The sequence below is a fragment of the Metarhizium acridum genome, assembly GCF_019434415.1.
Source record: "Metarhizium acridum strain ARSEF 324 chromosome Unknown scaffold_443, whole genome shotgun sequence".
Classification (NCBI taxonomy): domain Eukaryota; kingdom Fungi; phylum Ascomycota; class Sordariomycetes; order Hypocreales; family Clavicipitaceae; genus Metarhizium; species Metarhizium acridum.
Genome location: NW_027094036.1, coordinates 90,491 through 115,180, shown reverse-complemented (window position 1 = coordinate 115,180; position 24,690 = coordinate 90,491). Strand labels below are relative to the sequence as shown.

Below are 24,690 nucleotides of genomic sequence, written 5' to 3'. Positions count from 1 at the left end.
AGCCTTCCACTTCTTTTTTGTGGCACATGTAACTTTAGGGCATCGGACAGCTCCAATACACAACCATCCTCACTTGCCTCGGCGTAGACCTTACCCGAATGCAAATGTTCAAGAAGGAGAGATGGAAGTATTTTGAGTTAAAAGGACCAATAGAAGAAAGCAAAGGGAGAAGAATCAGCGCCGTCAGCTAATTCACCGCAGAGGGTGTGATGTTGATAACTAGTGTAGGGTGATGTGCATGGCCTTGACTGCTTGAAACGTAGCTTTCTCGCCCGACTCTACACATGAAATCTTCTAGATGGTCGTTTCATATCTCAGGAAGTAGTTGAGCTGCAATTTCGATACCATCAGCACGTTGACGAAAAGAGTCGTCGCCGCGCGCTGAACGCTCTTAGCCTTGCGTAGGTAGGGTTAGGGTCGCAAGACCGCGAATCGGCAAAATTCTCTGACACCGGAGCCGTCCAGAACCTAAATTACATTCAAGGCCAAACCGGTATCAACGTTCCAGTCTGCCTGCCATAATCCATCGAGCATCACATTCCGATTCAATTTTACAACAATGAGCATAAAAACAGAGGCAGCCACGTATACCCACGGCCATCATGCGTCGGTGTTGCGATCGCACACCTGGCGCACAGCTCTCAACTCGGCAGGTTTCCTGTTGCCTCACATCAAGCCTCACATGACCATACTGGACATCGGCTGTGGCCCGGGAACAATCACCGTTGATCTGGCCGGCCATGTGCCCGAGGGTCGGGTGATTGGCTTGGAGCGTGCTGCCAAAGTGTTGGAACAAGCGCGAGCCCTCGCCGCGGACAAGGGTGTTGAGAACATCGAGTTCACAGAGGGCGATGCCAACTCGCTAAGCTACCCGGACGACACGTTCGACATTGTATTCTGCCATCAGGTTCTTCAGCATGTCAAGGATCCGGTGGGAATTCTACGGGAGATGCGACGAGTGGCCAAGCCCGGCGGCATCGTGGCAGCCCGCGAATCAGACTATGGAGCATTCACCTGGTACCCTGAGGTGGCAGGAATGAAGGAGTGGCAATCGCTGTATAGGAAGCTGGCCGCTCATAACGGAGGCGAGCCGGATGCGGGCAGAATGGTACATGTCTGGGCGAAGCAGGCAGGGTTTGCGGCGGACTCAATCACATCCACCGTGAGTTCGTGGTGCTACAGCACCTGCGAAGAAGTGGCATGGTGGAGTGGACTATGGGCAGAGCGAACAGTGGCTTCATCGTTCGCGGACACCGCGATTGAGTCCGGTATAGCTACCAGGGACCAGCTGGCAGAGGTTGCCGAGACTTGGCGGCGTTGGGGAAACGAAGACGATGCATGGTTCTCAGTACCGAGTGGTGAAGTTTTGTGCATAAAGTAGCGCAAGACGCTGGCGTCGTGTACCTAGTATCGGTCCATACGATGGGGGGAAGTAGTTTAACCTAGGACGTCTGACTCAATCTTTCAAATACGGGCTGCATACCAGAATGTAAATCTACCAACGAGTGAGGGACATTGGACTCTTACACGTGCGTTAGTGAGGTTCTAGGCTTCTGTGCTGTGACTTTGTCGTAGACGAGGCACGTGTAAGGTGAAAAAGTGTGAAACTATTCAACACGATAGAAAGCTACACACAACACACACATGTACATATACATATGTGTGTGTGTGTGTGTGTGTGTGTGTGTGTGTGTGTTTACGCAGCGCAAGCACCCTGAATATAGAACAGACAATACATGTAAAAGTAGTCATGCATTTAGGATCTGGTGACTGGTAGAGTTGACAGTTGTATTCATGAAACTCACTTGTAAAAACATCAACAGTAACCTGGCAGTTCATTATCACTCGACTCCAGCATCAATCCCGGTAGCCCAGCATACGTGTTCCGTCTTCCCTGGTCTTGGCCTCGGACAGAAGCAAGGCCAGAACCTACTCGGCTTACCTGCTCTCGTATACTATTATCCGACTCGACTCCGATCTGCAACGGCACAACAAGAGACAAGGTGGAAAAAGTCTGACCAACGGAGAGACAAAGATCTAGAGTATAGGTGCGCGATATACGACACGAGTGAAAAGTCGGCAAAAACATTTTTTTATTGTTGTTGGGTATCGTGAACTGAATGTCTAGCTCGGAAACGTATCGTCTTGGTCTAGAGGCCGTCAATGACATGTCGGGACACGTCACAGCACTAGCACGTCTTGAAGGATTGCCCGGCGCAGTTGGAAGTTCATCCTCTTGTGTCAATACGGAGGGCTCCCGGGAGAGTGGGAACATGACTTCTTCCCAAGCCGATTCGCCGTGCTCCTCTCTCCAGGACAAGTCACCCACCGGGAGGCTGAAGAGCTTGTTGGAGGTTGTGTACTTATACGGCGACGTGGCTTCAAATGATGTCCGGTTGCCAAGATTGGGAAGGCGGTTCATGAAGGACACATCAAAATAGGTGTGCGATGTGAGCTTCCCGGACACGGAGTTGATCTTTGGCGACGGGGTATCAATGCTCATGGAGTCAAAGACGAGAGTCAGACGGCATGATGTTGCAGAGGCTACGTGGCCATCTGGCGACAGCATGACGGCCTTTGGCTGAGCGGCAGTGGCGGTGAGTCTTCCGAGCTTGCTGGCAACAAAGTTTTTGCGTATTGTTTTGCTCCTGGAGAGGGTGTAGCCCTCGTCCACGGGGGTGATGTCCAACGGGGCATCTTCCGGAAACGCAGGCAAGACCTTGATCATGCACGATTCCGCAATCACCCTGACTGGCAGAAAGCCGGCCGGAAAGGTTCTGGTAGCCAGCACGGTGATGACGTACTTTATCTGCGTCATCTGGGGAGACTGGTCGTCACTCTCCCAGAATCCCATTGTTGGAGGCGGCCGCAAATGCTGTTCCCTGACGGCCGGCGAGACGCATTTATGTCTGCAAGAGCCGATGGTGAGGTGAAACGGCAAGACAAAATGGAACTGGAAACTGTATTCTTGGCCCGCCGCGAATATCTTATTGGCAGGCAGACTGTTGGGGCACACTGGCATGACTAGTTTCATAAAGGGAAGAGCAATGATTCCCGGCTCGTGTTGCAGGAAGCTTTGTGTTGTGCTGACTCCCACAAGACTAATCTCGAAATGGTCGTATGCGATGTCCCGGGCCGGGCGAAGAACAACCTGGCCCTTGACTGGCGAGCCAGACGTGTAAATCTTGGCGTTGAAGTGCTGTTCCAGATGGAAACGAAGTCGATAGGCATTTCGGCTTGGTGTTGTAGGCCAGACCGCGGCCGGCATCGGCAGCGGATGGCGATACATGCTAGCTGTACCGTACAAGAACATTGGCCAAGATGGGATCGGCTCATCCTTTGCTTAAACACATGGCCGAGTCTTTTTTCATGGTGTTTGGCGCGTCGCGCTTCCGCAAAGAGTCAAAGACGACACGGTCCCCCCAATACTCGAGGCGATGCAGCCGCGTCCGAATTGAGTTGAACACGTTTGAGGGTTGAATTGTCGTTTCCAGCGCCTGACGGCGGCCACAGACATTTTAACCCGTGTAAGCCAAACGGCGGCGTCGTCACGAGACGCATTGGTTATAACGGTGGGATGTGGTGGTGACTCTGGTGAGGGCCAATGAGGTACACCAACACCACACGGAGTACTAATTACAAGCTCTTGTGTGCCTCTGGTAGTTTTTTTGGCTGCAATTTCAGCTATTGGCCTGGCCATGCATGCTTGGCGGGCTGGGCGTGGACAGTCTAATTGGCGCGTCATATATTCCAGACTTGGAGTACTGCTGTGCCACGATGGGCAGCATTAGTTGGTTATCTCATTTCTTTTCTCCCCGAGAGATTGTGCAGAGCTTCAATGGAAAAATGTTGAGGTTTCGGTGCAAGTCAGGGGAGTTTTAACTTGGATTAAGTGGCTCGTCCACTTGGTCGCGGACGGGTACGAAGTTATTTTCTTGCCAAAGCATGGCATCAAATACCGTCTATGACACCGCTCCCCATTCCTGTGGCGTCTCAGCAATGTCCCACTGAAATCACAGTTCATTGTCCTGAGAACTCGCCATGTCACAACGGAATGTGGCGCCTCATGCCCAGGTCAGTTAGTTGCACTGCGCGCAAATTCAGACACCACAAGGGAGTTGCTCCAGCTGATAACACCACGAGGATGCCGTACCTATGTATCTGGGCTTCAGTGCGGCTCAGCGGCATCGTCCGACAGGGCTTCATGCTGTTGATGTCATGGGTTGAGGATCCTCAACAGCATCTCGACAGCGTTTACTCTTTTACAATCAACGAGCCAAGTCGAGCATTTTCAGCACTCCACCGACAGAACAAAGTGGAAATCAGCGTGTGCTTGGCGAAAGTATACAGTCAGAGGCAAAAAGGATTTAACCAGGCGAGGTACCTGGCTATCACAGACTGTATGCGCTCGCTTGCTTAATCAGTGCAGATAAACACTCGGGAATGGGCAGTGTTACAGGCAAAGGCCGATGGCCACCGCAAACTATCAAGTCGACTTCTTTCACACAATAGCATATACCACGCCTTGGATAAATGTCATCAAAGTGAACCACAGGGAAGGGCAATCTAGAATACATGCAGAGCAGGTTTTCTCGGTTTACTGTTACAAATCTCGTAAGCAGGTTTCTTCACCGTCTTAAATACTCTCAATGTCCAGGCCGGCGGTAGCGTTGCGGTATTCGGCGCCGGATCCATGGGAATGAGCGCCATCATGGCTGCCAAGATGCGAAAGGCCAAGGTCATTATTGCCATTGATCTCCAGCAGTCCCGACTCGACCTGGCATCGCAACTGGGTGCCACGCATACCCTCCTCGGAAACGACCCCGAAATCATCTCCAAGATTGGAGAATTCGCCCCTCCCAACGGGGTCAACTATGCCGTGGACTGCACTGGGGTTCCTGCTGTTATCGAGACCATGATTCAGGCTCTCGGGAGCCGTGGCCACGCGGCATCTCTGGGAGCACCGACTGTAAGTATTTTGCAACCGTCACGGCGGCCCCGAGCTCGAAGATGATAAAAAAATAAGTGGCATGGTAAACATGTCCCGCAAACCACCATTGACCAGCTCATCAGTTGTACACACGGCTACCTGGAGAAGGGTCATGTTGTGTGGAAAGAGGCAGAAGTGCCGAGGAGAACAAGCCTAACCTGTACACATTTCTCGCCACTCGTCCCTGCGTTGACAGCAACTTGGCAGGCTAGGGGCATTGAGACTCTCAACATGTCTTGTTTCAAAGATGGCCGATCCTTCTTAGCCAACATGTCTGTGGTGAAGCCCGGGTTGCTGCCTCATGTCAGACACGCCTGAAATCAGAGGAACTACTCAGCACACAGAAGCCCACAAAGACAGAAAGGCTTAGCCAGTGTTTCCACGTACTCGACGTAATGAGATATCTGTGTTGCCGGCCACATGACGTCAGGGATCATGACTGCGTTCCCCAGGCCCAGATGCTTCGCAATGCGCAACCAAACGACTCAAGAACCGTCTCGGCCCACTTCTCCGCGCCCCGGAGCCTGTAGTCTTTCTGGAATCAAAAAGTTGGGGTGGTTGCGGGTGAAGGGGAGGTGGTGTGGGGGTTGGTGCCAGAGACCCAAGAAAACGTTGGTGATTCTGTTCGGCCCATGGAGTTACCCCAACCCATACTTGGGCGCCATGGCTTTCGCCCACCCCGTTTCCCCGTCAAGTCCACATCGGAACGCTCTGGTCTCGTCGGAAGCAGCTTCGGCAGCCTTCGGATCCAGAGTCCGGAGTCGAAAAACGCACTCTACCCACCGCTTGGCAGCATTGACTCGCAAGAGTTCAGATGCAACACGGTGTAGTACTTGGAACGGTACTCCGTAGAGACTCTCTGTTGTAAAGGCGCTGGCCTATCATGAGACGGAGGCGGCCTGTGGCATGTGGCCATGTCGTCGGACCTGGGGTTGATACCAGCCAATGGGGGGGAAGAAGGAGAAACATGTCTTGGGCAACGCCGGGATTATGTCCTTTGTGAAGAGTTTGACAACTAGTTACAACTACCACAAAAGGACGGTTGAGAGTTGAGCATCCAAGACGGAAAACTGACAACGTTTGGGCGTCCCTATATCGACTCGGTGGAACCCAACCAAGATGCGTGCGCTGGTTGAAGATGACGCCGCATTACTGATCAACAAGCCCATTGTGGGCCGCCGACCCCGGACCTAAATAACTAGTAAAGATGGTTCTCAATGTCCCCGGGTTCCGGGTTGGTTGTCGTGGGACGACGACAACTCAAACCCGTCCACCACCAACTACCCCACGTTTTGCATACGTGATGACTGGTGACGGCTCGATGACAACGCGGCATTAAGCAAAACGACATTGGAAGGCTCGCGACAGTCTGTTCTCTGATCCACGGCTGGCGCTTGATCGCTCTTCCCATCTACACAAGCATGAGAGTTGACTGCAAGCGCCCATTGTCCAGCGGGTTACCTACAAGATAGATTTGCCGTTGCCGAGGGTCAACTTGCGCACTGTCTGTACCTCGCGAGCATCCCGTTTTTTTTTTCAATTGATTTTTTTTATTCACTCATCTTTCCCCTTCCCGTACATCAGAGCGTACGGTTTACATATACCCGGGCTCCAGCATACAGACATGCGACCCCAACAGCGTCATGACCAGACGGCGGCGCGAAAGAGATGCAGCAGAGCATGTGACATGTAAATCTGATTTCCTCCCTCCCTTTATCGCCGCGTCAATCTTGCAGCCAAGCTTACAATCTTCTTGTTTCTTTCCCCCCGCTCAGGTGCAAGAGGCGCAAAGAGCGATGCGACGGACGGCAACCCTGCGGCCGATGCACCGAGCGGCGAGTTCACAACGAGTGTCGATATGAGACGGAGCATGGAGGGAGAGCGGCCAAAGTGCATCCCGCGCGACACAGAGGCGGCTCGATTTCAAGCTCCAGAGCCCGGTCTTCGGTCGAGCCGCCATCGGTTGCCATTGACATGGCCAACCCGTCCCCTGCGGCCACGCCTCTGGACCAGTCGCGCCTCATCCTCGACAAGAAGGGGCGCTTCATGTACCTGGGCGACGCGGCCAACCCGTCCTTTTTGCAGTCCATCCGGCGGCTGGTTCGAGAGACGCAGGGGCCGGGCCCCTTTGTCGACGACCCGTTGCGGCCGGCCATGGTCGAGGCATCACCCGAGGGCGCGCCCGCCTGGCTCGACGCCGGAGCCGAGCAGAAATCGCCGCCCGCCTTGACCGAGGACGAGGCCAGGCACTTTGCCAGGCAGTTCTGCCTGTGTACAAACGGCATCCTCGACCTGTACGACAAGTCTGTGCTCCTGGACCAGGTCCCGCAGGCGGTTGCGCACGACGCCGTCGCTCTCCCGCTGGCCAAGCCCGTCGTCCATCTCGTCCTGGCCATCGGCGCGCAGTCGTCGCCAAAGGACTTGGGCGAGGTGGCCGAGTCGTGCTTCAACTACGGCCGCTACCTGTCTGCCAAGTATCTCATGGACGACCCCAGCACGCTGGCCGTCGAGGCCTACATCCTCATCGCCATGTACCTCCTGGCGTCGTCGCGGCGAAACGCCGCCTTTATGCACCTCGGGTTCGCCGTGCGCGCCGCATACGCCCTCGGCCTGCACCTCAAGGCCGTGTCGATGCGCTTCACCGCCGAGGAGTTCAAGCACAGAGAGCGCATCTGGAAGTCCCTCCGGAGCATGGATATCCTCTCGAGCGCCCTGCTCGGCCGCCCGCCCTCGACCAAGGAAACCCGCAACACCACGTCGCCCGAGGACTACTCGGCATGCAGCGACCTGCTCTCCATCATGGAAGACGTCCTGACAAACGTGTACGAGCAGCGGCAGATCTCCGCCATGACGCTGAACCGAGTGGCGTCTCGCCAGCGCGAGTGGGCGGCCGTCTTCACCCGGGGTCTGGCGGCCGACAACATCGAGCCGGGAGACCGGATCGAGCGAGGCAACGTCCCCAACATGGGCCTGACCCATGTCAAGATTGTCTTTCACTGGACCGTCATGCTCCTCACCCGGCCGTTCCTGTCGGAGCGCGTCACGTCGCACGCCCGGCAAGCCGCGTCGGGTATCCCGGGCACACGGCCGTCGTGGACGCCGGCAGAGTCGTCGCGCGTGCTCGCCCACGCCTGTGTGAATTCCGCAATACGCACGCTGGCGCTCCTCGAACCGCTCATCGAGGCCTGGGACACGCCGACGCGGCTGCCCTTCGGCGTGAGCTGCGTCGTGCATTCGGCCCTGGTCATCGGCCTCGCCCACTTTGGCGACATGCACCAGATCTTCCCGCTCGACAAGTTCATGTACACGGCTCGCAGGCTGCTGCAGCGCTTCTCCAGCGACGCCATTGCCTTTCGAAACTGCACCATCATCCAGCTCCTCCACGAGGCCTGCCAGGCCTACTCGGAAAAGAGGCACGCCGCGTCCATGGACGTCGAGGGCCAGCTGATCAGCAGCCTGTTCGGCCAGCTTCACTACACGCCTCCGGGAAACGAGCACACGCTCAACGCTCCTCCGCAGCCGTACCAGCCGACGGACAGCGCGGGCTCGGCCGCCGACAGCATCAGCCTGATCGACAAGGCCTTTGGGTCCGACGACGCGGCAGACGCGACGTGGGACAGCGTGTCGCCGGCGGGAGGCGATGCCGGCACCAAGACGACGTCCAACACGCTCCGGTCCGTACAGCCCTTGTCTCCGAGTTCCACGCCTGCCACGATGCCAAAGCACGATGACGACACGTCTGCCGCGGTGGTTCTCGAGTCGCCGAGCGTTTTCGACAGTAGCCATATCCTGGGAGACTCGGATATTGTCAACTTGGAGTCTCAGGACGACTTGGTCTCCTTGTACGCGCTGATTGACACGTCTGGGGGCTACCTGGGTCTGGAGTAGGCATGCCTGAGAAGAATCGGGGGTGTTGGGCTGGATTGTTTCAACTAGCGTCATGATCAGGTTTGCGATGCATGACTTGGCAGCATGCATGAATCAAAATGTCTGCAACTAGCAAGCGGTTGTCGTTTTGGACCGTATGTATTCCGGCTACTTTGCAATACGTGTAGTACTTTTTTTTTTTTTTTCCTCTTCCAAACGTGACAAAACGCCCCAGGAGCAGAAAAGACGATTGGATCGGAGGGCACGAAGATGTGAAAAAGTAGACGGAATTTCATCTATCAAGGTATCATCGTGTTCTACGCTTCATGTCGTTGTTACTCACATCACCCCGTCAGCTCCTCCTTCTTGACCCCTAGCTTTGCCATGTCATCTATGAACAGTCACCCCTGGGCCATTCTCACAAGTCCAACAGTCCATCACATTCAGAACAGCGGCACGTGCGCCGGGTTGACAAAGTCGACGTTGCCTGGTGCGGACTCGACTCGATCAAGACAGGTGCCAAAGACACGGTCCCAAAGCCGAGTCTGCTTTCCATAGTTGTGGCTCTTGCGCCAGCCCTTGCGGTGATGCATGTCATGATCCTCCACGACAATCTCGGCGTTGAAGTACTGAAGAATGGGATGAAACGTCGATAACCCGGCGGCATGCAGTCGCAGCCCGCTGTGGCCGGCAACTTCAATAAAGGCAATGTACTGGTGGCAGAGCCACCACTCGTAGAAGCCTAGAGGGAGACCCATGGCCCGGAGGCTCATGTAGGTTAGGAACGGAATGCCCACGAGATCAAAAAACTCCTGCTCCTCGTCTGCAAAGGCCGTCATGAGCGGGTTAGGATGCTTGGTCAGGTGGTGCGTGCGGTGAAACTTCCATAGGAAAGAGACGTCGTGCATCAAGCGGTGGTACCAGTAGAACCAAAAGTCGAGGACGACGCCGTAGACGCCGATTTCCAGAGCCAGCCACGCCCACCACTGCCAGTCGGAAAGGGCGTCGACGGGCCGCACGGATTTGTTATACGACAGGTAGATGGCCAGGGCGACCCTGCCGCCGGTGCCCTTGAGTGCCGACAGCAGCACCTTTGTCACGCTGGCGTCGGGGATGCCGTCGCGGTCATGGACGTCTCCGTCGAGAAACCCCCATCTGTGGCCCAGTTTCCGGAGCGTGTGCACCTCGCGAATCAGGATGATGTTGAAGGCGTTGAAGTAGAGCAGGAACATGAGCAGAGGGTGTAGGCTTTGCATCCCCGTAAAGGTCAAGATGGCCTGGTGGACGAGCAGAGGCGTGACGGCGTGCACCAACACCCAGACGTGCTGGGACCATTGCGACAGGTACGGAATCTTGTCTGTCTTGGCATGTTTCGGCACCGGCTTGTCCAGGGCAACGGGATAGCCGTCGAGGGCTTCGAAGATCCAGTGGCTCCAGGTCCATGTGTCTCTGTTGGCGGTGCGCCAAGTCGACTTCATCGAGTCCTTGGAATTCGGGGCCTTGGACATGACTGCTCGGAGGAGACCGGAGACGAAGCTGGATGTCTGATGAATGGCAGGTTGATCTGACGAGAAGCAAGGCTTAAACGAGCCCGGTAGCGGGTGAGAAACCATCGAGTAGTCATGAACAATTTATATATAAGTCGGCTCTTGTCGGTGCATGTGCCAGTGGCCGGCTACGGGACAACCACACCACCTGTTCCCCGTGTGTCTATTGCGGGGGGTTCCCGTTCCATCTTGGCGTTTCGGCGGCGCCTTTGATGCCGTTTTTGGAGCTTGTGTCCGAGGATACCGGCCGAACGGCGGCGTGCGTCCGAAGGACTTGATTACCGGATATTTTATACATGACCCGGTACGAACTCGGGGGATTTGATTTATGTATGCGACGTGTTTTTTTGTTTGTTTTTCTTTTGTTTTTTTACGCTTCCAAGACCTTTACGGCGTTCCAACCATCACCACACAAATCGCGGCGCGACTTCTGAACGGGAACCAAAGTTATCCCGATTGGCCGTGCTGCGACGGGACCAGTCTCAACGCTTTCAATGCTCAAGTAATATATGCGATTGGTCAGTTTATGCCCACACAGGAAATACCAGAACGTGTCTTCTCACATGGAAATAGCATGTGGTTGGCTACGTGGCCACGACAGACGGTCGTGCCGTTTTGACAGCTCCCCGACAACCCGTCGTACGAGGACCGGAACCACCGTCCAAACGAACCATGATTCGCGGGGACCGGTTTGCTCGATGTTGTGCATATGCTATGCTAAGCCTCCTCCGGCCCCGACAGCTATATTCTGCATGTGCATATTGTACCACCTTGGGAGGAATCCCCGGATCCTCCGAGTCTATCGTCTCTCTAGGCCTGCCAGTCTGTGGGCGACAAAAGCTTCCGAGCATCACCAACGGATGCATCTGGCCATCGACCTGCCAATCATACCCGAAACGCTTAGCACCGAGGTACACGGTTCTGAACAAGTGCGACTCATAAGTGTTGGCCTCCCCGGATCAAATGACCAATACGCCAGTGCGCTCCACATCGGTTGTGGATAGAATATTACCATCGGGCGCATGAGCATCAAGTGTATTCCGCTTCGTAACTAGTACTTAGACTAAGACCCTAGGAAGGCGATAACTGTGCAAAATGCGACCGTCGAGTTTCGAAAGATGCCCGACTTTATTCGGCATCGTACAAGCCAACTCTCGTCCACCATTTTCTCTTCTGGTGGCCCGGTGGACATGTCTTTAGCCAGTAAGCTGTCCGTTAATGAGTGTATTTACTTTTTCCACACCAACACTGTCTGCTTTCATAGCTTCTATTACCATTACAGCCTTTCTTAATAGTCTTGTCTGGATTTATACCATCATTCTTGCTCCAATTGGACTAGCAATTCTTCGACGCCAGGTGACCTTTTCCCCGGGGCTCATCTTCACCGGCATTGGCATGTTAACTGTAACCTCCTTTAGCTTCAGGAACAGCAGTAACTTTGTCCTCTCCGGATCTTGCCACACTCCTGGCGGATTCGCCAGGATCCGGTAGTTCACACATTCCACCAAGCACGCGCGCTGCCAACGACCCTGGCAGCTCAGATAACCGATTCCTGTCGGAGCCAAGATCAGACTCAAACACAGCTTCTCCTGGCGAGAGACGCGGTATGCCGTCTAATTCACCTCCTAAGTCGAGGGCCAGGAGGGGGGCTGGTTTTGTCCAGCTCGGGTAGTCCAGACCCGCGATATGCTCAGACGACGGCTGGGGCTACTTCTTGTTGCGGCTCTGTCGACGAAAGACGAATATATATACATATATATATCGCTAAACCAAGAACTAGGAGCATCAGAGACACGCCGATCGCTATAGCTGCTTTGATCCCGCTGGTCATGTTAGAGCCTTCGGTGTGGCTGTCTTGGAGGGCGATGGACGTTGAACCATCGGTTGGCGTTATACTTGCAGTCGTATAGTGGACATCATGGAAATGGACGAGGACAATTTGCGGCGCGAAAACCCCTGTCTGCGTCCCGATCGACACTGTTATTGCACTGATTAGCTCAGATGTAGTCTTTCATCACAAACGTCCATGTCCATGTCTGCCGTTACCGTTTCACCCGCCGGTAGGCTCGAGGCGCACGAATACGGCAAATCGCAGAAAAAGCCACTTCCGTATATTAGCTGCCGTAATCCCCCACAATTTAGTACCAATTCACGTCGGACAACAACCAACCGCCATCTCTCCCTCCTGCACGGCACTTCCCTTCTTCACTGACGGCTTCCTGGACACGGTATCTGTCTCTGTTGCCGTCGCCCCGGCCTCGTTATTTGCCATGACACAACTCAACGCGTGGCCCTCGGAACACACCAGGCCTGGTGAATCAACGGGATACGCAATTTTAGGGGCCCCGTGATATTCAATGGTCTTGTATGCCGTTGCCCATCTCGCCGGGAAGCAGGACGACTTGACTCGCTGAAGGATGCCGGAGCATGTACATCCGCGCTCCCATGCTAGGATGATGGTTGGTTGCTAGTATTCTTGTTATCAAGGCCGTAGACCCCGAGAACCAAAGAGACGTAGTCTGGAGGAGGAGTAAAAGTTAGTATCAAGGGGCCGAGATTAGTAGTTAAAGCGGGTAGGTCATGGGATTTGGTTGATTTCGAAGCTGGCAACGGACATGGCGAGGGTTGAGTCGGGTTCTTATCTTGATTACTGGGCTATAGGGAGTATGGGAAGAAAGAAACGATCCTCCGTATGGCTGGGGAAATTCCGGAGTTATTGCATGGCTGGGCCTGGCCTAGTCTTGGTCGCGTAACTTGACTTGATAATGTAGCCAACAAGAAATGGCACATGTCTCGGTAACAGCCCCAATTCAATGAAGGGGACGCTGGTTCACTTTACAGAGTTGGGCTCTATCGCAGCGCACATAAACTGGGTGAACAGCAACACGCACCAGAAGAGAGCCAACATGAGGGTATCGTCACTTTTGGGGCCGGTGTAGAATGAAGACTTGTTCTGTATGAAGAGTGTATACCCTGGGGGTTGGCAGAGAAGTAGGTCAATGAGTACCGCGATTATAATCACCCATCTATTGACTAATATTAGCCGTTGTAGTTCCGCTCCAGTGCCGTACTATTCTTGCTTTATTAGAAGTCCCGGTATTGCAGTGGAAGGGGAGCAGCTTACTGTCTGCTAGAGGGGCTTGATAGTAATCTGGCAACTCTTTGGAACTGGCTGTACAGGGTAGCCGCTTGCGGGCCACCTTTGGAACCTTTGACGCCCCCAATGTTCAAAGTGCTATTTGAGATGTAGCCCGCCATCTAACTAGCCCCTGGTCAAGGCAACTGCCCAGGTACCCGGTAAAGATTTTCATTTTGTCGAGGTAATTGGGTGCGATCAGGATGCAAAAAGCCACAATGTTAAGGATACATGGCCCGAGTGTTTCTCGTGAGCTAGTGGTCAAAGCGGTTTGTGCAGCGGCAGGCAAACAACCTTGAAATATTGGAACATTGCAGGGCTCTCGGCCGGCCGCGGGACATCAAATTCCATCACACGACATCAGGGTATACGTGGCCACCTCCGAAACAGCTCGTCGACTCCTTCACGAGCTTCATGAGGGGACAATCACGTGAGCACGAGTACGTGTGGTGACATGGGCATTCGAGACCCGACCACTCAGAGCCGACACAATGAGAAATCGACCCCTCCTTCGCGTCATACGATTCCCAGGTCGCGTCTGACAGCCAACGAGGGGGGAACCCTGCATTTTGTAACAGGGAGAAGGGGGTTCTTTCTACAACAGGACGAATCGATCAAGAGGGCGATATTGAGAGGCAAAGAAAGGGAAATGGATGGACGGACGATTGACATTTGGGCATTTGGCATTGTTGCGCTTGGTCAATGTTGTGCTGCGGAACAGTCGTCGTCAATGTGTACTCGTACTCGGTACTCCGTACGTGTGGTGGGCCCACTTGGATCTTGGTGGCGGCGGACCCCACACTGCCCACCTTTGTCACGTCTCCAGCACATCTCGCATCCAAGCTCCAGCCCATCAAGTCGTTCCAAGCCGGCGACATGAGGGGGCCATGGTGCCATCCGCCTCTCAAGTTCGTGCTATTTCGAAAAGCCCTTTGGTGGTACGTACCGCCATGAGCCTGGAGCTCCCGGCATCTGGAAACGGACGAGCTGGCCCACAGTGGCCGTGGCAACTGGAGCCCGTCAATCACCGCGGTGTTTGACCAAGCGCTCTGGCGGCCCGATCGGAACAGCTTCCCCGCAACCGGACTCTTTTTTCTTTTGACGAGGTAAAGACTAAAAGGTACCAGTTGACAGACTGGAAGGTACCGAGTAAGCACTGTCAAAGATTCACGGCTGACTCGAAAATGGCCCGTTGTGTGGAGTGATCGTGGAGCATAATGACAAGCTGGCCGTTGCTGGTGAGTTCGATCTGATGTAAGGGGCATTCGAAGCATGTTGATTTATGACGAAGGGCCCGGAAGCATTGAACATGCGACTCGACAAAACAGGCACTGGGGTGGGCGAGCCAACGTGGCACCTGGGGACAGGGCATGGGACGTGAGGCACCGAGGCCAGTGAGGGGCAGCGCGGGGATATAAAACGAAGTGATATACCTGTAAAAGACGGAAGGACCGGGCAAGCCTCTTCAAGGCAAAGGCTGGAAACATCAATTGATGCCTTCTTTTGCAAGCCCGGTGCCGTTTCTGGCCAAGGTACCGAGGGGCCAAGGTGCCAAGGGGCAAAAGCCTTTCCATTGACTCGGGTGCTCAAGATTCATCAAGACATGTCAACTGGAAGTCGATTAGAGATCGCTGTGACGACAGCTGCAGGCCAGCCGCCAAGCTTAAGCTTGCCCCTGTACCATGGTGCCATTGTACCTTGGTACTCCGTAGAGGTACTCCGTACAGTGGCTGTCGTGCGTGACCAACGAGAAGTCGGCCATTGGTCATGGAGCACGCAAATGTACCCATCGGCGTTTCAATCGAAGCAATCAACGCTCCATTGTCGTCAACTGGTCAGTTGTGCACCCCGTTTGAGCCACGGCATTCGACAGCATCCCCTGGAACACTGGAACACCGAGCACTGCGCGGGGTCGACTGAAGCTTCCTCGAATCCTCCATGCTCCCCCTTCCCACTTGCCACCCTTTCGACATGAATCTCTCCATGTTCGTGTCCTCTCACTTTTGATTCAACTACCTACCTAGGTACCTGCGCCCCTGTGGCACCTGATGACCTGACGACGTTTTTATATATACCCCGCCATCCTGCTCCCTCCCACCTTTGTTCGTTTTTCTCCCCTTTTTTTCTTCTTCCATACTTCTTCCCAACCAAATCCATTACTCATCCATTACTCGTCCTACATTCCATCATAATGGCCGAGAGCAAGTGTCCCCATCTCAACGTCGCTGGTGGCGGCACCCGAAACCGTGACTGGTGGCCCGAGTCCGTCAAGCTCAACGTCCTCCGCCAAAACACCCCTGTCACCAACCCTTTCGGCGAGGAGTTTGACTATGCCGCCGCTTTCAAGACCCTCGACTACGAGGCCCTCAAGAAAGACCTCACTGCCCTCATGACTGACTCCCAGGAATGGTGGCCCGCCGACTTTGGCCACTATGGTGGTCTCTTCATCAGAATGGCTTGGCACAGTGCTGGCACCTACCGAGTATTCGACGGCCGTGGCGGCGGTGGCCATGCTCAGCAGCGATTTGCTCCCCTCAACAGCTGGCCTGACAATGTCAGTGTGGACAAGGCTAGACGTCTGCTATGGCCCATCAAGCAAAAGTATGGCAACAAGATCTCCTGGGCTGATCTCCTGATCCTCGCGGGCAACGTTGCCCTCGAGTCCATGGGTTTCAAGACATACGGCTTCGCTGGAGGCCGTGTTGATGAGTGGGAAGCCGACGAGTCCGTCTTCTGGGGTGGCGAGACCACCTGGCTGGGCAACGATGTCCGTTACAACGACAACAAGGACGTCAAGAAGCGTGATCTCGAGTCCCCTCTGGCCGCCTCCCACATGGGTCTCATTTATGTCAACCCCGAGGGTCCCGATGGAAACCCCGACCCTGTTGCTGCTGCTCGCGACATCCGCACTACCTTTGGCCGCATGGCCATGAACGACGAGGAGACTGTGGCCCTGATTGCTGGAGGCCACACCTTCGGCAAGACTCACGGTGCCGGCCCTGCCACCAACGTTGGCAAGGAGCCCGAGGGTGCCCCCATTGAGCAGCAGGGTCTCGGCTGGAAGAGCACCTACGGTACCGGCAAGGGGCCCGATACCATCACCAGCGGCCTCGAGGTTATCTGGACCAAGACGCCTGTCCAATGGAGCCACAACTACTTCCAGTACCTTTTCAAGTACGAATGGGAGCTCACCAAGAGCCCTGCTGGCGCCAACCAGTGGGTTGCCAAGACCGACGACGAAATTATCCCCGATGCCTTCGATGCCAACAAGAAGCACAAGCCCAGAATGTTGACCACTGACTTGTCTCTTCGCTTCGACCCCGAGTACGAGAAGATCTCTCGCCGCTTCCTCGAGAACCCCGACCAGTTCGCCGATGCCTTTGCTCGTGCCTGGTTCAAGCTCACCCACCGTGACATGGGCCCCAAGACTCTCTACGTCGGACCCGAGGTTCCCACTGAGGACCTCATCTGGCAGGACCCCATCCCTCCCGTCAATTACCAATTGATTGACGATAAGGATGCCGCCGCCATCAAGGAGGAGATCCTCAAGTCTGGCATCGACACCTCCAAGCTCGTGTCCACTGCCTGGGCTTCCGCTTCCACCTTCCGTGGCAGCGACAAACGTGGTGGCGCCAACGGTGCCCGTATCCGCCTCTCGCCCCAGAAGGACTGGAAGGTCAACAACCCTGCTCAGCTATCCCAGGTCCTTGCCACCTTGGAGGACATCCAGAAGCGCTTCAACCAGTCCGGCAAGACGGTTTCCCTTGCCGACGTCATTGTTTTGGCTGGTGTTGCTGGTGTTGAGAAGGCTGCTCGTGACGCTGGCGTTAACATCACCGTGCCCTTCACTCCTGGTCGCAACGATGCTACCCAGGAGCAGACTGACGTGGAGTCTGTTGGCTACCTCGAGCCCCTGGCTGATGGCTTCCGCAACTACGGAAAGTCCCATGGCTCTGTCAAGCAGGAACACCTGCTGGTTGACCGCGCCCACTTGCTGACCCTTTCCGCCCCCGAGCTCGCAGTCCTCGTCGGCGGTCTGCGTGCCCTGAACGCCAACTACGACGGGTCTGCCCTTGGTGTCTTCACCTCTCGCCCTGGTGTCCTAAGCAACGACTTCTTCGTCAACCTCTTGGACAACAATACCGAGTGGAGGGCTACTGGCGAGGACACTTTTGAGGGTTTTGACCGCAAGACTGGTGCCAAGAAGTGGATCGCCTCTCGCAACGACCTCATCTTTGGCGCCCACCCTGAACTGCGTGCGGTTTCAGAGGTTTACGGCAGCGCCGATGGAGCCCAGAAGTTCGTCAAGGACTTTGTTGCCGCTTGGGACAAGGTGATGAACCTGGACCGATTCGACCTCAAGAGGGGCGGAAACAAGAAGGCAGCTCGCCTGTAGAGTAGTATGAAGAGTTTATGATTGTGGAATTTGAGATAGCTACGGAGAGATAGCCAGAGCCCCCCAAACAGCGGGGGAAAGTTTAATGACCGTTATGTTATGCACTTTCAAACATGTATTGACTGAGAATTGTCTGTGAATAGTGCATGCGTAAGTACCATGGCAAGATGATGGCTCGACTATGAATACCATGGTACGTAGACAATCAATCCTGTATTGGGGTCCTTATGTGAAGTCATGTTGACCTGGCAGCTGCGACATGACAATCAATATTTTCAGACATGATGCCAACCCCAATTACTCTTGGCCTTGTGTTCAATTATAAACATTATAAACTGACGTGGGGTGTTCTTTCTCGGGGCATTTGGAGGACCAAACAGGGGCAAACGACAGCGAATTCACACCGAATAATGGTCCGCCGTGGCTTGTGCAGCTGAGCCTGCTCTTTGTACATGAGTGGGTGGCCGCCAGATCAAAAGTCCAGATCGAGTTGACAATGCCTCTTGGGGAATCATGGTGCGAGACGCCGTCTTGGATTGGTGGGACCTTGTAAGCTTATGGTGAGACTGGCAGCAAAATGTAGAAAAGATGAAGGAGACACACGGACAAATGTATCCAGTCGTCGAGCGGCGACTTTTCCGAGCAACTGTGCGTGCTGGACCTCGGTTCGTGCTGGACCTATCCGTCCTCGGGCACTACGGCACGTGTGGGACACGACGGTGGGCGGGCAGAGGGTGCTTGCTGGTGGCGGAGTTTGAGGCCAGAACGTGGTCTCAGAATAGTTGCGTGTTGGTCATGGACACGAACGAGGTGGATGATGTGGTTGTCCTGGGGAGTTGCGCGGCGGCGCTGAACAGGGACATCTAGACTTGACATGTCTGGGCTTCCTCAAAGGGAAGCAAGATATTTAGAAACAACGAAGAGTACTTGCACGCCCAGTCCGGAAACCTACATTGACCCGGTGCCATTACTCAGCTCGTAGTTGAAGAAGATGTGTCTGCTCCTAGTAGGTTCCGCAGAGCATCAACCGTCACATCGCACTCAACTTCGACCATGAGAAGGAGACCACGAGTCCCATGGGGGTGATGAACATTGCCTGCTGCAGTGCAACATCGGTCCATGCGCTAGCCGCAAATGCGGGAATTAAAAGCCAGCTGACGGGCACAGGCACACCAGACTCTTGTTACTCTCGTTGCAATGACTGGTCTCGATGCCGCAGCAAGGAACATGACACATGCATCCCACCCATCATCACCGGGCCGAAGCGCGCGAACCATCAAGGCCGTCCAACCCCCGGATATATTCTCGTCCACGTGCTCGGCATCAAAAGACGCTTCTGCAGGAACAAGAGACACGCACGCACGCTCCCAGCCGGTCATGATGTTGTCATGACTTTAATTCACTCACCACACGTTGCGCAACCCGTCGACGCCACTGGTTCGGGCAAATCTCCAACAACAGGGGTGTGGGTTTCGCCCGTTTGTCAGATGAGCGCCGACGATACAATGTATAATTTCCGCGTGCAATACAGCAACCACATGGACGTGCTGAGCGAGTCGTAAAAGTCCCCGGCGCTCAGGAACTCTAGTCAACATGGATGGAAATGCAGCAACGCGGGCAACATGTATAAAATGAGCCCTGTATGACGAGACCATTAAAAAAAAAAATCACATATGCTTTCGTATTGAGCCCCTTTGTCTTGTGGTCGTTTGCTAACACCCCCCTTTTCCCCTTTCTCGTGGACCAAGAAAGGCCTCTTCATCATGCTGGCGGCCGTGCTGCTGTTCATGCTGTCTGCATGTGTCGACGTCTCGCGCCAGTCCCCAGTGCGACGAGATGCTCGAGTCCCCGAGACATATGCCCCCAGCAACAGCAGTAGCAGTAACTACAACCGCAGGCTCTCGTTTAACCAAGACGGAACGTTCCAGATATCCATATTTGAAGACTTGCACTTTGGAGAAAGTGAGTCCCCGGCCCCATGACCCCGTCTCCAACATACCCTCGACGGCAAAAACAGCTAAAGCAAGGCCGTGAACCTCCCACAGACGCATGGGACCAATGGGGCCCCCAGCAGGACATCAACTCGGTCAAGGTCATCAACGCGGTGCTCGACAGCGAGGCGCCCAACCTGGTGGTGCTCAACGGCGACCTCATCACGGGCGAAAACACGTACCTCGAGAACAGCACCGCCTACCTGGACCAGATCGTCGGCCCGCTCGTCTCGCGCGGGCTGCCGTGGGCGTCGACGTACGGCAACCACGACCACAACTTCAACATCTCGGGCGCGGGCCTCCTCGCGCGCGAGCGGCGCTGGCCCAACTCGCTGACCGGGAACATGGTGGCCGGCCGCAACGCCGGCGTCACCAACTACTACCTGCCCGTGTACGCGGCCGACTGCGCGCGGAGCGACTGCGCGCCCGAGCTGGTGCTCTGGTTCTTTGACTCGCGCGGCGGCTTCTACTTCCGCGAGCGCAACGCCGACGGCAGCGAGGTCGGCCAGCCCGACTGGGTCGACGCCAGCGTCGTGCAGTGGTTCGAGGCGACGAGCGCGGCGCTGCGACGCCGTTTCCACCGCGTGATTCCGTCGCTGGCCTTTGTGCACATCCCGACCAACGCGTCGCTGGCGGTGCAGGGCAGCGTCGACGCCCACCGCCAGCCCGGCATCAACGACGACGTGCCGCTGGCCCAGCAGGCCCAGGGCTGGTGCGCCGACGGCTCCAACGGCGACGAGTGCGTCTACGGCGGCCAGGACGAGCCCTTCATGAAGGCCGTGGCCGCCACGCCGGGCCTCATCGGCCTGTTCTCCGGCCACGACCACGGCGCCACCTGGTGCTACAAGTGGGACGGCCCCGTGCCCGGCATGACCGTCGCCGGCAACGGCCTCAACATCTGCTTCGGCCAGCACTCGGGCTACGGCGGCTACGGCAGCTGGATCCGCGGCGCGAGGCAGCTTCGCGTGTCCAGCGACGTCCTCCGCCGCCACCGCTGGGAGGCCGAAACCTGGATCCGCACCGAAAAGGGCGGCGTCGTCGGCCGCGTCAGTCTGAATGCCACTTATGGCAAGGACTGGTACCCTGCTACGCCAGACGACAAGACCTACTGCCCTACGTGTAACTATACCGTCATCACGCCGGGACCGAGGAGACGCTGACTTTGCCTAGGTTAGCGCTTGACTGGATGCTGTTGCGGAGGAGGAAGGGGCATGTGTCGTGGAGGGCTTTTCCCTTCCTTTCTTCCTACTCCTCTTCTTTTTTTTTTGGCGCGGACTTTCTATAGCCTTGGATTTCGATTCGGGGCATTTTCTCGTATGTAGTGAAATGCGATTGATGTCGAGGGAAAAGAAAAGAAGCGTGAACATACCGGGAGTTGGAGTTGAAGACTGGCCGTCGTCTCTTGAAGCTTTTATTTAAGCACCAGCGCGATACATATATAAAATATCCGTGTATTGTCAACCGAAAATTATAAAATGCGCTGCAACGAGCTTCATGGATAACCCAAGTAAGCAAGTAAATTCAGAATCCCGTCGGACGCCCACCCATGCTACCCAAAGCCGCTGTTGCCTCTGAAAAATATATACACTGTACACAATGTCATCAACATATACAAAGTACCATGTAGATATGTATACCCTTTATAGCCCCCCTTACCACCCCCGCCGCCCAACATTCATGACGGCATCTTGCTCCAGTCCCTGCACATGCCGAAAAACGTGCGACAAAATTTGCCGTATTCGACACGGGCATCGAATTTGTGCCACGATCCCATGGCGTGGTGAGCAAGGCGAGCGTCTGGGTCGGTATATGGCTTGGAGCCCATGTTGCCGAAACTGCCACGGCCGGGGCTATACGAAATTAGACACACGCAAACACACAAAAAGAAAAGTTAAAGCGTAGAAAGCACATACCTAAAGCCGGTAATAGGCAAAACAAGCACATCCGACGCCAACTTGGACCGCCCCCCATCTTTGAGGCCCGTCATTGCGTTCCACCGCAATCCGACTTGCTTCTGGAGCCAGATAATGGTGGCTTCCGTCACGGCAGCCGGGCCCGTACGCGTCAACGGATCGTGGACCTTGGGCTTCTCCCCATTGTCGGCCAGTAACGCAGCTTGCTTCTCCGTCACCAGCTTGTCTTTTAAACGGTCGAGGAATCGATGTAGAATGGGATGCTGCCGAGCAGATGCCATGGCCCAATTTGTCAGCTGAACAGGATGTGAATAGCCCATGCGCCAGAATTGATTGGTATTCGGGTCCGTGTCCGCCTCGAGCCCCCAGAGGAGGTTTACGGGCCTAGTATTCGCAAGCTTGACATCCGCATCATCACCCGTGGGCAGTTCCTTGCCGTATGTCTTGCCAGTTTCCTCGTCGGTCCACTGCGTAATGTCCTCCTTTTGAATCCAGTCGGCGGGGTGCTTGAGCGGTACGGTGTCAACATCGCCGTACTATAAATCTGTCAGCAAACCACATGTCTTGCTTGTCATGGGACACAATCACCGGCAGATAAAAAAAAAAAAAAGAAAGAAAGCAAGAAAGAAAGGAAGAAAACAAAGTGCGAAACGTACAATACCACCAAACCACTTGCACACCAATACCCTGAAAATATCCACCTTTTCCACTCTCGAAAACATGGTTTCAAAGTCTTGCACAAAATCAGGCTCATATCTATCCACCAAGGAGGCAACGCCGTCATCGGCCCAGAGGAAATACGCCATCCCGCGAAAGGTGTCATTTGCGGAAACGGAATATTCGAGCCATCGTTCGATATAGCCCAGGAGATCGCTGTTCAAACGGCTCAAATCGACTTCGTTCCACTTCTGATGAACAACAAGAGGGATGTTGGAGAAAGGCACTTGTCGCTGGGGGCTGCGTTTGGCAGCCTCTGAGGCAAATTTGGCAGCGTCGAGGATATTTTCCGGCTCGGGGTGGTCTCCCTGCCACGACGGCGGGACGAACCAAGCTATTCAAGGAGTTAGCACGATGCTTTGCCATGCTTTTGCCCACGGGATACAACTCCAACGTTGCGCCTCTATCGAGCGCGGCGAGGACCCGGGGAAAAACAGGAGAAGTCATATACCTCCACCGGTAGTGCGATTGAGCTGATTAAACTGCTGAATATGCTCCCACGCCAGGGGAAACTGCTGGCGAATGCTCGCTTGATCCAAAAACCGGGGTCCGCTCGACCTGGAGAAAAGAGAAAAGAAAACGAGGCCAAAGACGACACTGGAGAAAAGAAGCACGCGCGGGCGGAGGCGCAGACAGCGAGGCGAAATGAGCATTGCGGGCTCTCTCAGCCCGAAAGCAAAGGCAGACCAGACCGTCTTGTGTACTCGAGGAGCCGAGGGGAGTGCGGGAGCCGATAGAGTATCGTGAGCCGCTAAAGAAAGTTACCTGGGTAGTCGAGTATGGTCGACGGATGGAGGATAGGCTTTCTGTTCTATAGGGACATGCTGGCAGAAATTTGGGCGATTGGGCACGCCGGTAGTCGAGAGGAAGAGAGGGAAGCAGAATCAGGTACGGATGATCAAACGAGGGGATGATGCCTTATTACGCAGGGGGCGGAAAAAGAGGGATGAATGCCAAGCCCGGCGGCTGTGCGCGAAGATGGGTTGATGGTGTGCAGGAGGTGTTAATTTTGGAGGACATGATGGTTTCCCGACGATAGATGTGACCAACCAGATCAACGGTGGCAACCGAAGGCGTCCAAAGCGTCAAGTCTCCGCCAAGTCTCCGCCAAGTCTCGACATGCAAGCATCCATCAATGGATTGCTAGATTCCAGATGCCAGCGGGCGCTGGGGCATCAGGGGCCAGGGGGCGAATGCTCGTGCTGTGGGTGGGGGCTCCCAGGGGCGAAGCGCTGTAAATGGTCAACCGGTGCATCAATGATCAGTCTATACTAATAGTTCCATGCCACACAGTAGCTCTGTTGCGTCTGGTCCATATGTGTATCCGTCAGACGTGACCCCTCATCTCAATTGCTGATCTGGCCAGCACTGCCTTGGACGCCCATGCAGGCAATACTGCAGCCGCAAAGTATTTACCACGAAAATGAAAAATGAAAGAAAAGAACAAGTCCAGCGTACCTAGGTAGGTAGATTGCACCAGTGTCCGCTCCCGGTCAACTTAAGTGCGGGGCCCATGGTTAGCCAATGGGCAGGACACTCCAACTGTTAACCAGCACCTTGAGTCCAAACAACTCAACAGCCGATAGACCAGTTGACTTCAAATATCAATTGATATTTGACTTTACACGGCCGGGGCCATCCGCTCAGCGGCCATCGTCACAACGGGTTAGCCGGTGTAAAACAGCTATTCCGTACCGACTCAACGAGTCATAGAAGCATCATGCCACCACATTAGTCAATTGCTCGCTCACGGCAGCATCAAGGACGGGCCAAGTTTAATCTTGGTCTCATCGCCTTGGCCCAGAAGACTGGGCTTAGAACTGGTATCCACCTCCTGAATGCTTGTTGTTCGTGTCATCTCCATCCCTGCTTGCGGCTTTAAATGCTTCAACCACACCCGCACACTGCACACTGCACACGACAAGCCCAACGCCAAAATACGCTGATATTAGATTAGGACAAAGTGTCCAATATTTCTATGTACCTTTCGCTCAGCAATGAATCAAACCATGCATATATATATAGATATTGCCATGCGTCATGTTTTGGGGGTGTCGTGCGGCATGCATGACTTCGCCCGTCACCTTCTTCTCCTGCGTGCAAACATGGGCCCCCAGGTAAATCAAGCATGAC

The 24,690-nt window shown here is 54.9% G+C and overlaps 10 protein-coding genes across 10 annotated transcripts; 7 read left to right on the top strand and 3 right to left on the bottom strand.

Moving 5' to 3' along the window:
* Positions 1 to 497: 497 nt before the first annotated feature.
* On the top strand, positions 498 to 1,510 carry J3458_017743 (uncharacterized protein). The gene has a single exon (XM_007814423.2). It carries the CDS (start codon positions 560 to 562, stop codon positions 1,379 to 1,381), a length of 822 nt encoding a protein of 273 aa, XP_007812614.2. The 5' UTR covers positions 498 to 559; the 3' UTR covers positions 1,382 to 1,510.
* Positions 1,511 to 1,857: 347 nt separating this feature from the next.
* Positions 1,858 to 3,289, bottom strand: J3458_017742 (uncharacterized protein; the record flags this gene model as incomplete). Its single annotated transcript, XM_066121122.1, is given in 2 exon segments — positions 1,858 to 1,929; positions 1,943 to 3,289. The coding sequence occupies 2 exon segments, from the start codon at positions 3,287 to 3,289 to the stop codon at positions 1,858 to 1,860; spliced, it is 1,419 nt and encodes a 472-aa protein (XP_065973879.1).
* Positions 3,290 to 4,711: 1,422 nt separating this feature from the next.
* Positions 4,712 to 5,014, top strand: J3458_017741 (uncharacterized protein; the record flags this gene model as incomplete). The annotated part of the gene is made up of 1 exon (XM_066121121.1): positions 4,712 to 5,014. One exon carries the CDS (start codon positions 4,712 to 4,714, stop codon positions 5,012 to 5,014), a length of 303 nt encoding a protein of 100 aa, XP_065973878.1.
* A 1,314-nt stretch (positions 5,015 to 6,328) lies between these two features.
* J3458_017740 (uncharacterized protein) lies at positions 6,329 to 10,426 on the top strand. The gene has a single exon (XM_007814420.2). The coding sequence runs from the start codon at positions 6,965 to 6,967 to the stop codon at positions 8,876 to 8,878; it is 1,914 nt and encodes a 637-aa protein (XP_007812611.2). The 5' UTR covers positions 6,329 to 6,964; the 3' UTR covers positions 8,879 to 10,426.
* Positions 8,971 to 10,422, bottom strand: J3458_017739 (uncharacterized protein). Its single transcript, XM_007814419.2, has one exon. The coding sequence runs from the start codon at positions 10,363 to 10,365 to the stop codon at positions 9,301 to 9,303; it is 1,065 nt and encodes a 354-aa protein (XP_007812610.2). The 5' UTR covers positions 10,366 to 10,422; the 3' UTR covers positions 8,971 to 9,300.
* A 1,096-nt stretch (positions 10,427 to 11,522) lies between the features above and the next one.
* On the top strand, positions 11,523 to 11,895 carry J3458_017738 (uncharacterized protein; the record flags this gene model as incomplete). The annotated part of the gene is made up of 2 exons (XM_066121120.1): positions 11,523 to 11,607; positions 11,669 to 11,895. The coding sequence occupies 2 exons, from the start codon at positions 11,523 to 11,525 to the stop codon at positions 11,893 to 11,895; spliced, it is 312 nt and encodes a 103-aa protein (XP_065973877.1).
* Positions 11,896 to 15,731: 3,836 nt separating this feature from the next.
* Positions 15,732 to 17,936, top strand: J3458_017737 (uncharacterized protein; the record flags this gene model as incomplete). The annotated part of the gene is made up of 1 exon (XM_007814418.1): positions 15,732 to 17,936. The coding sequence occupies one exon, from the start codon at positions 15,732 to 15,734 to the stop codon at positions 17,934 to 17,936; it is 2,205 nt and encodes a 734-aa protein (XP_007812609.1).
* Positions 17,937 to 19,012: 1,076 nt separating this feature from the next.
* Positions 19,013 to 19,498, top strand: J3458_017736 (uncharacterized protein; the record flags this gene model as incomplete). Its single annotated transcript, XM_066121119.1, has 1 exon — positions 19,013 to 19,498. One exon carries the CDS (start codon positions 19,013 to 19,015, stop codon positions 19,496 to 19,498), a length of 486 nt encoding a protein of 161 aa, XP_065973876.1.
* Positions 19,499 to 19,914: 416 nt separating this feature from the next.
* J3458_017735 (uncharacterized protein) lies at positions 19,915 to 21,777 on the top strand (the record flags this gene model as incomplete). Its single annotated transcript, XM_066121118.1, has 2 exons — positions 19,915 to 21,046; positions 21,098 to 21,777. 2 exons carry the CDS (start codon positions 19,915 to 19,917, stop codon positions 21,100 to 21,102), a joined length of 1,137 nt encoding a protein of 378 aa, XP_065973875.1. The 3' UTR covers positions 21,103 to 21,777.
* J3458_017734 (uncharacterized protein) lies at positions 21,141 to 23,617 on the bottom strand. Its single transcript, XM_007814416.2, has 4 exons — positions 23,009 to 23,617; positions 22,497 to 22,891; positions 21,841 to 22,376; positions 21,141 to 21,777 (listed from the first exon to the last, which is right to left on the bottom strand). The coding sequence occupies exons 1-4, from the start codon at positions 23,208 to 23,210 to the stop codon at positions 21,603 to 21,605; spliced, it is 1,308 nt and encodes a 435-aa protein (XP_007812607.1). The 5' UTR covers positions 23,211 to 23,617; the 3' UTR covers positions 21,141 to 21,602.
* Positions 23,618 to 24,690: the final 1,073 nt, after the last annotated feature.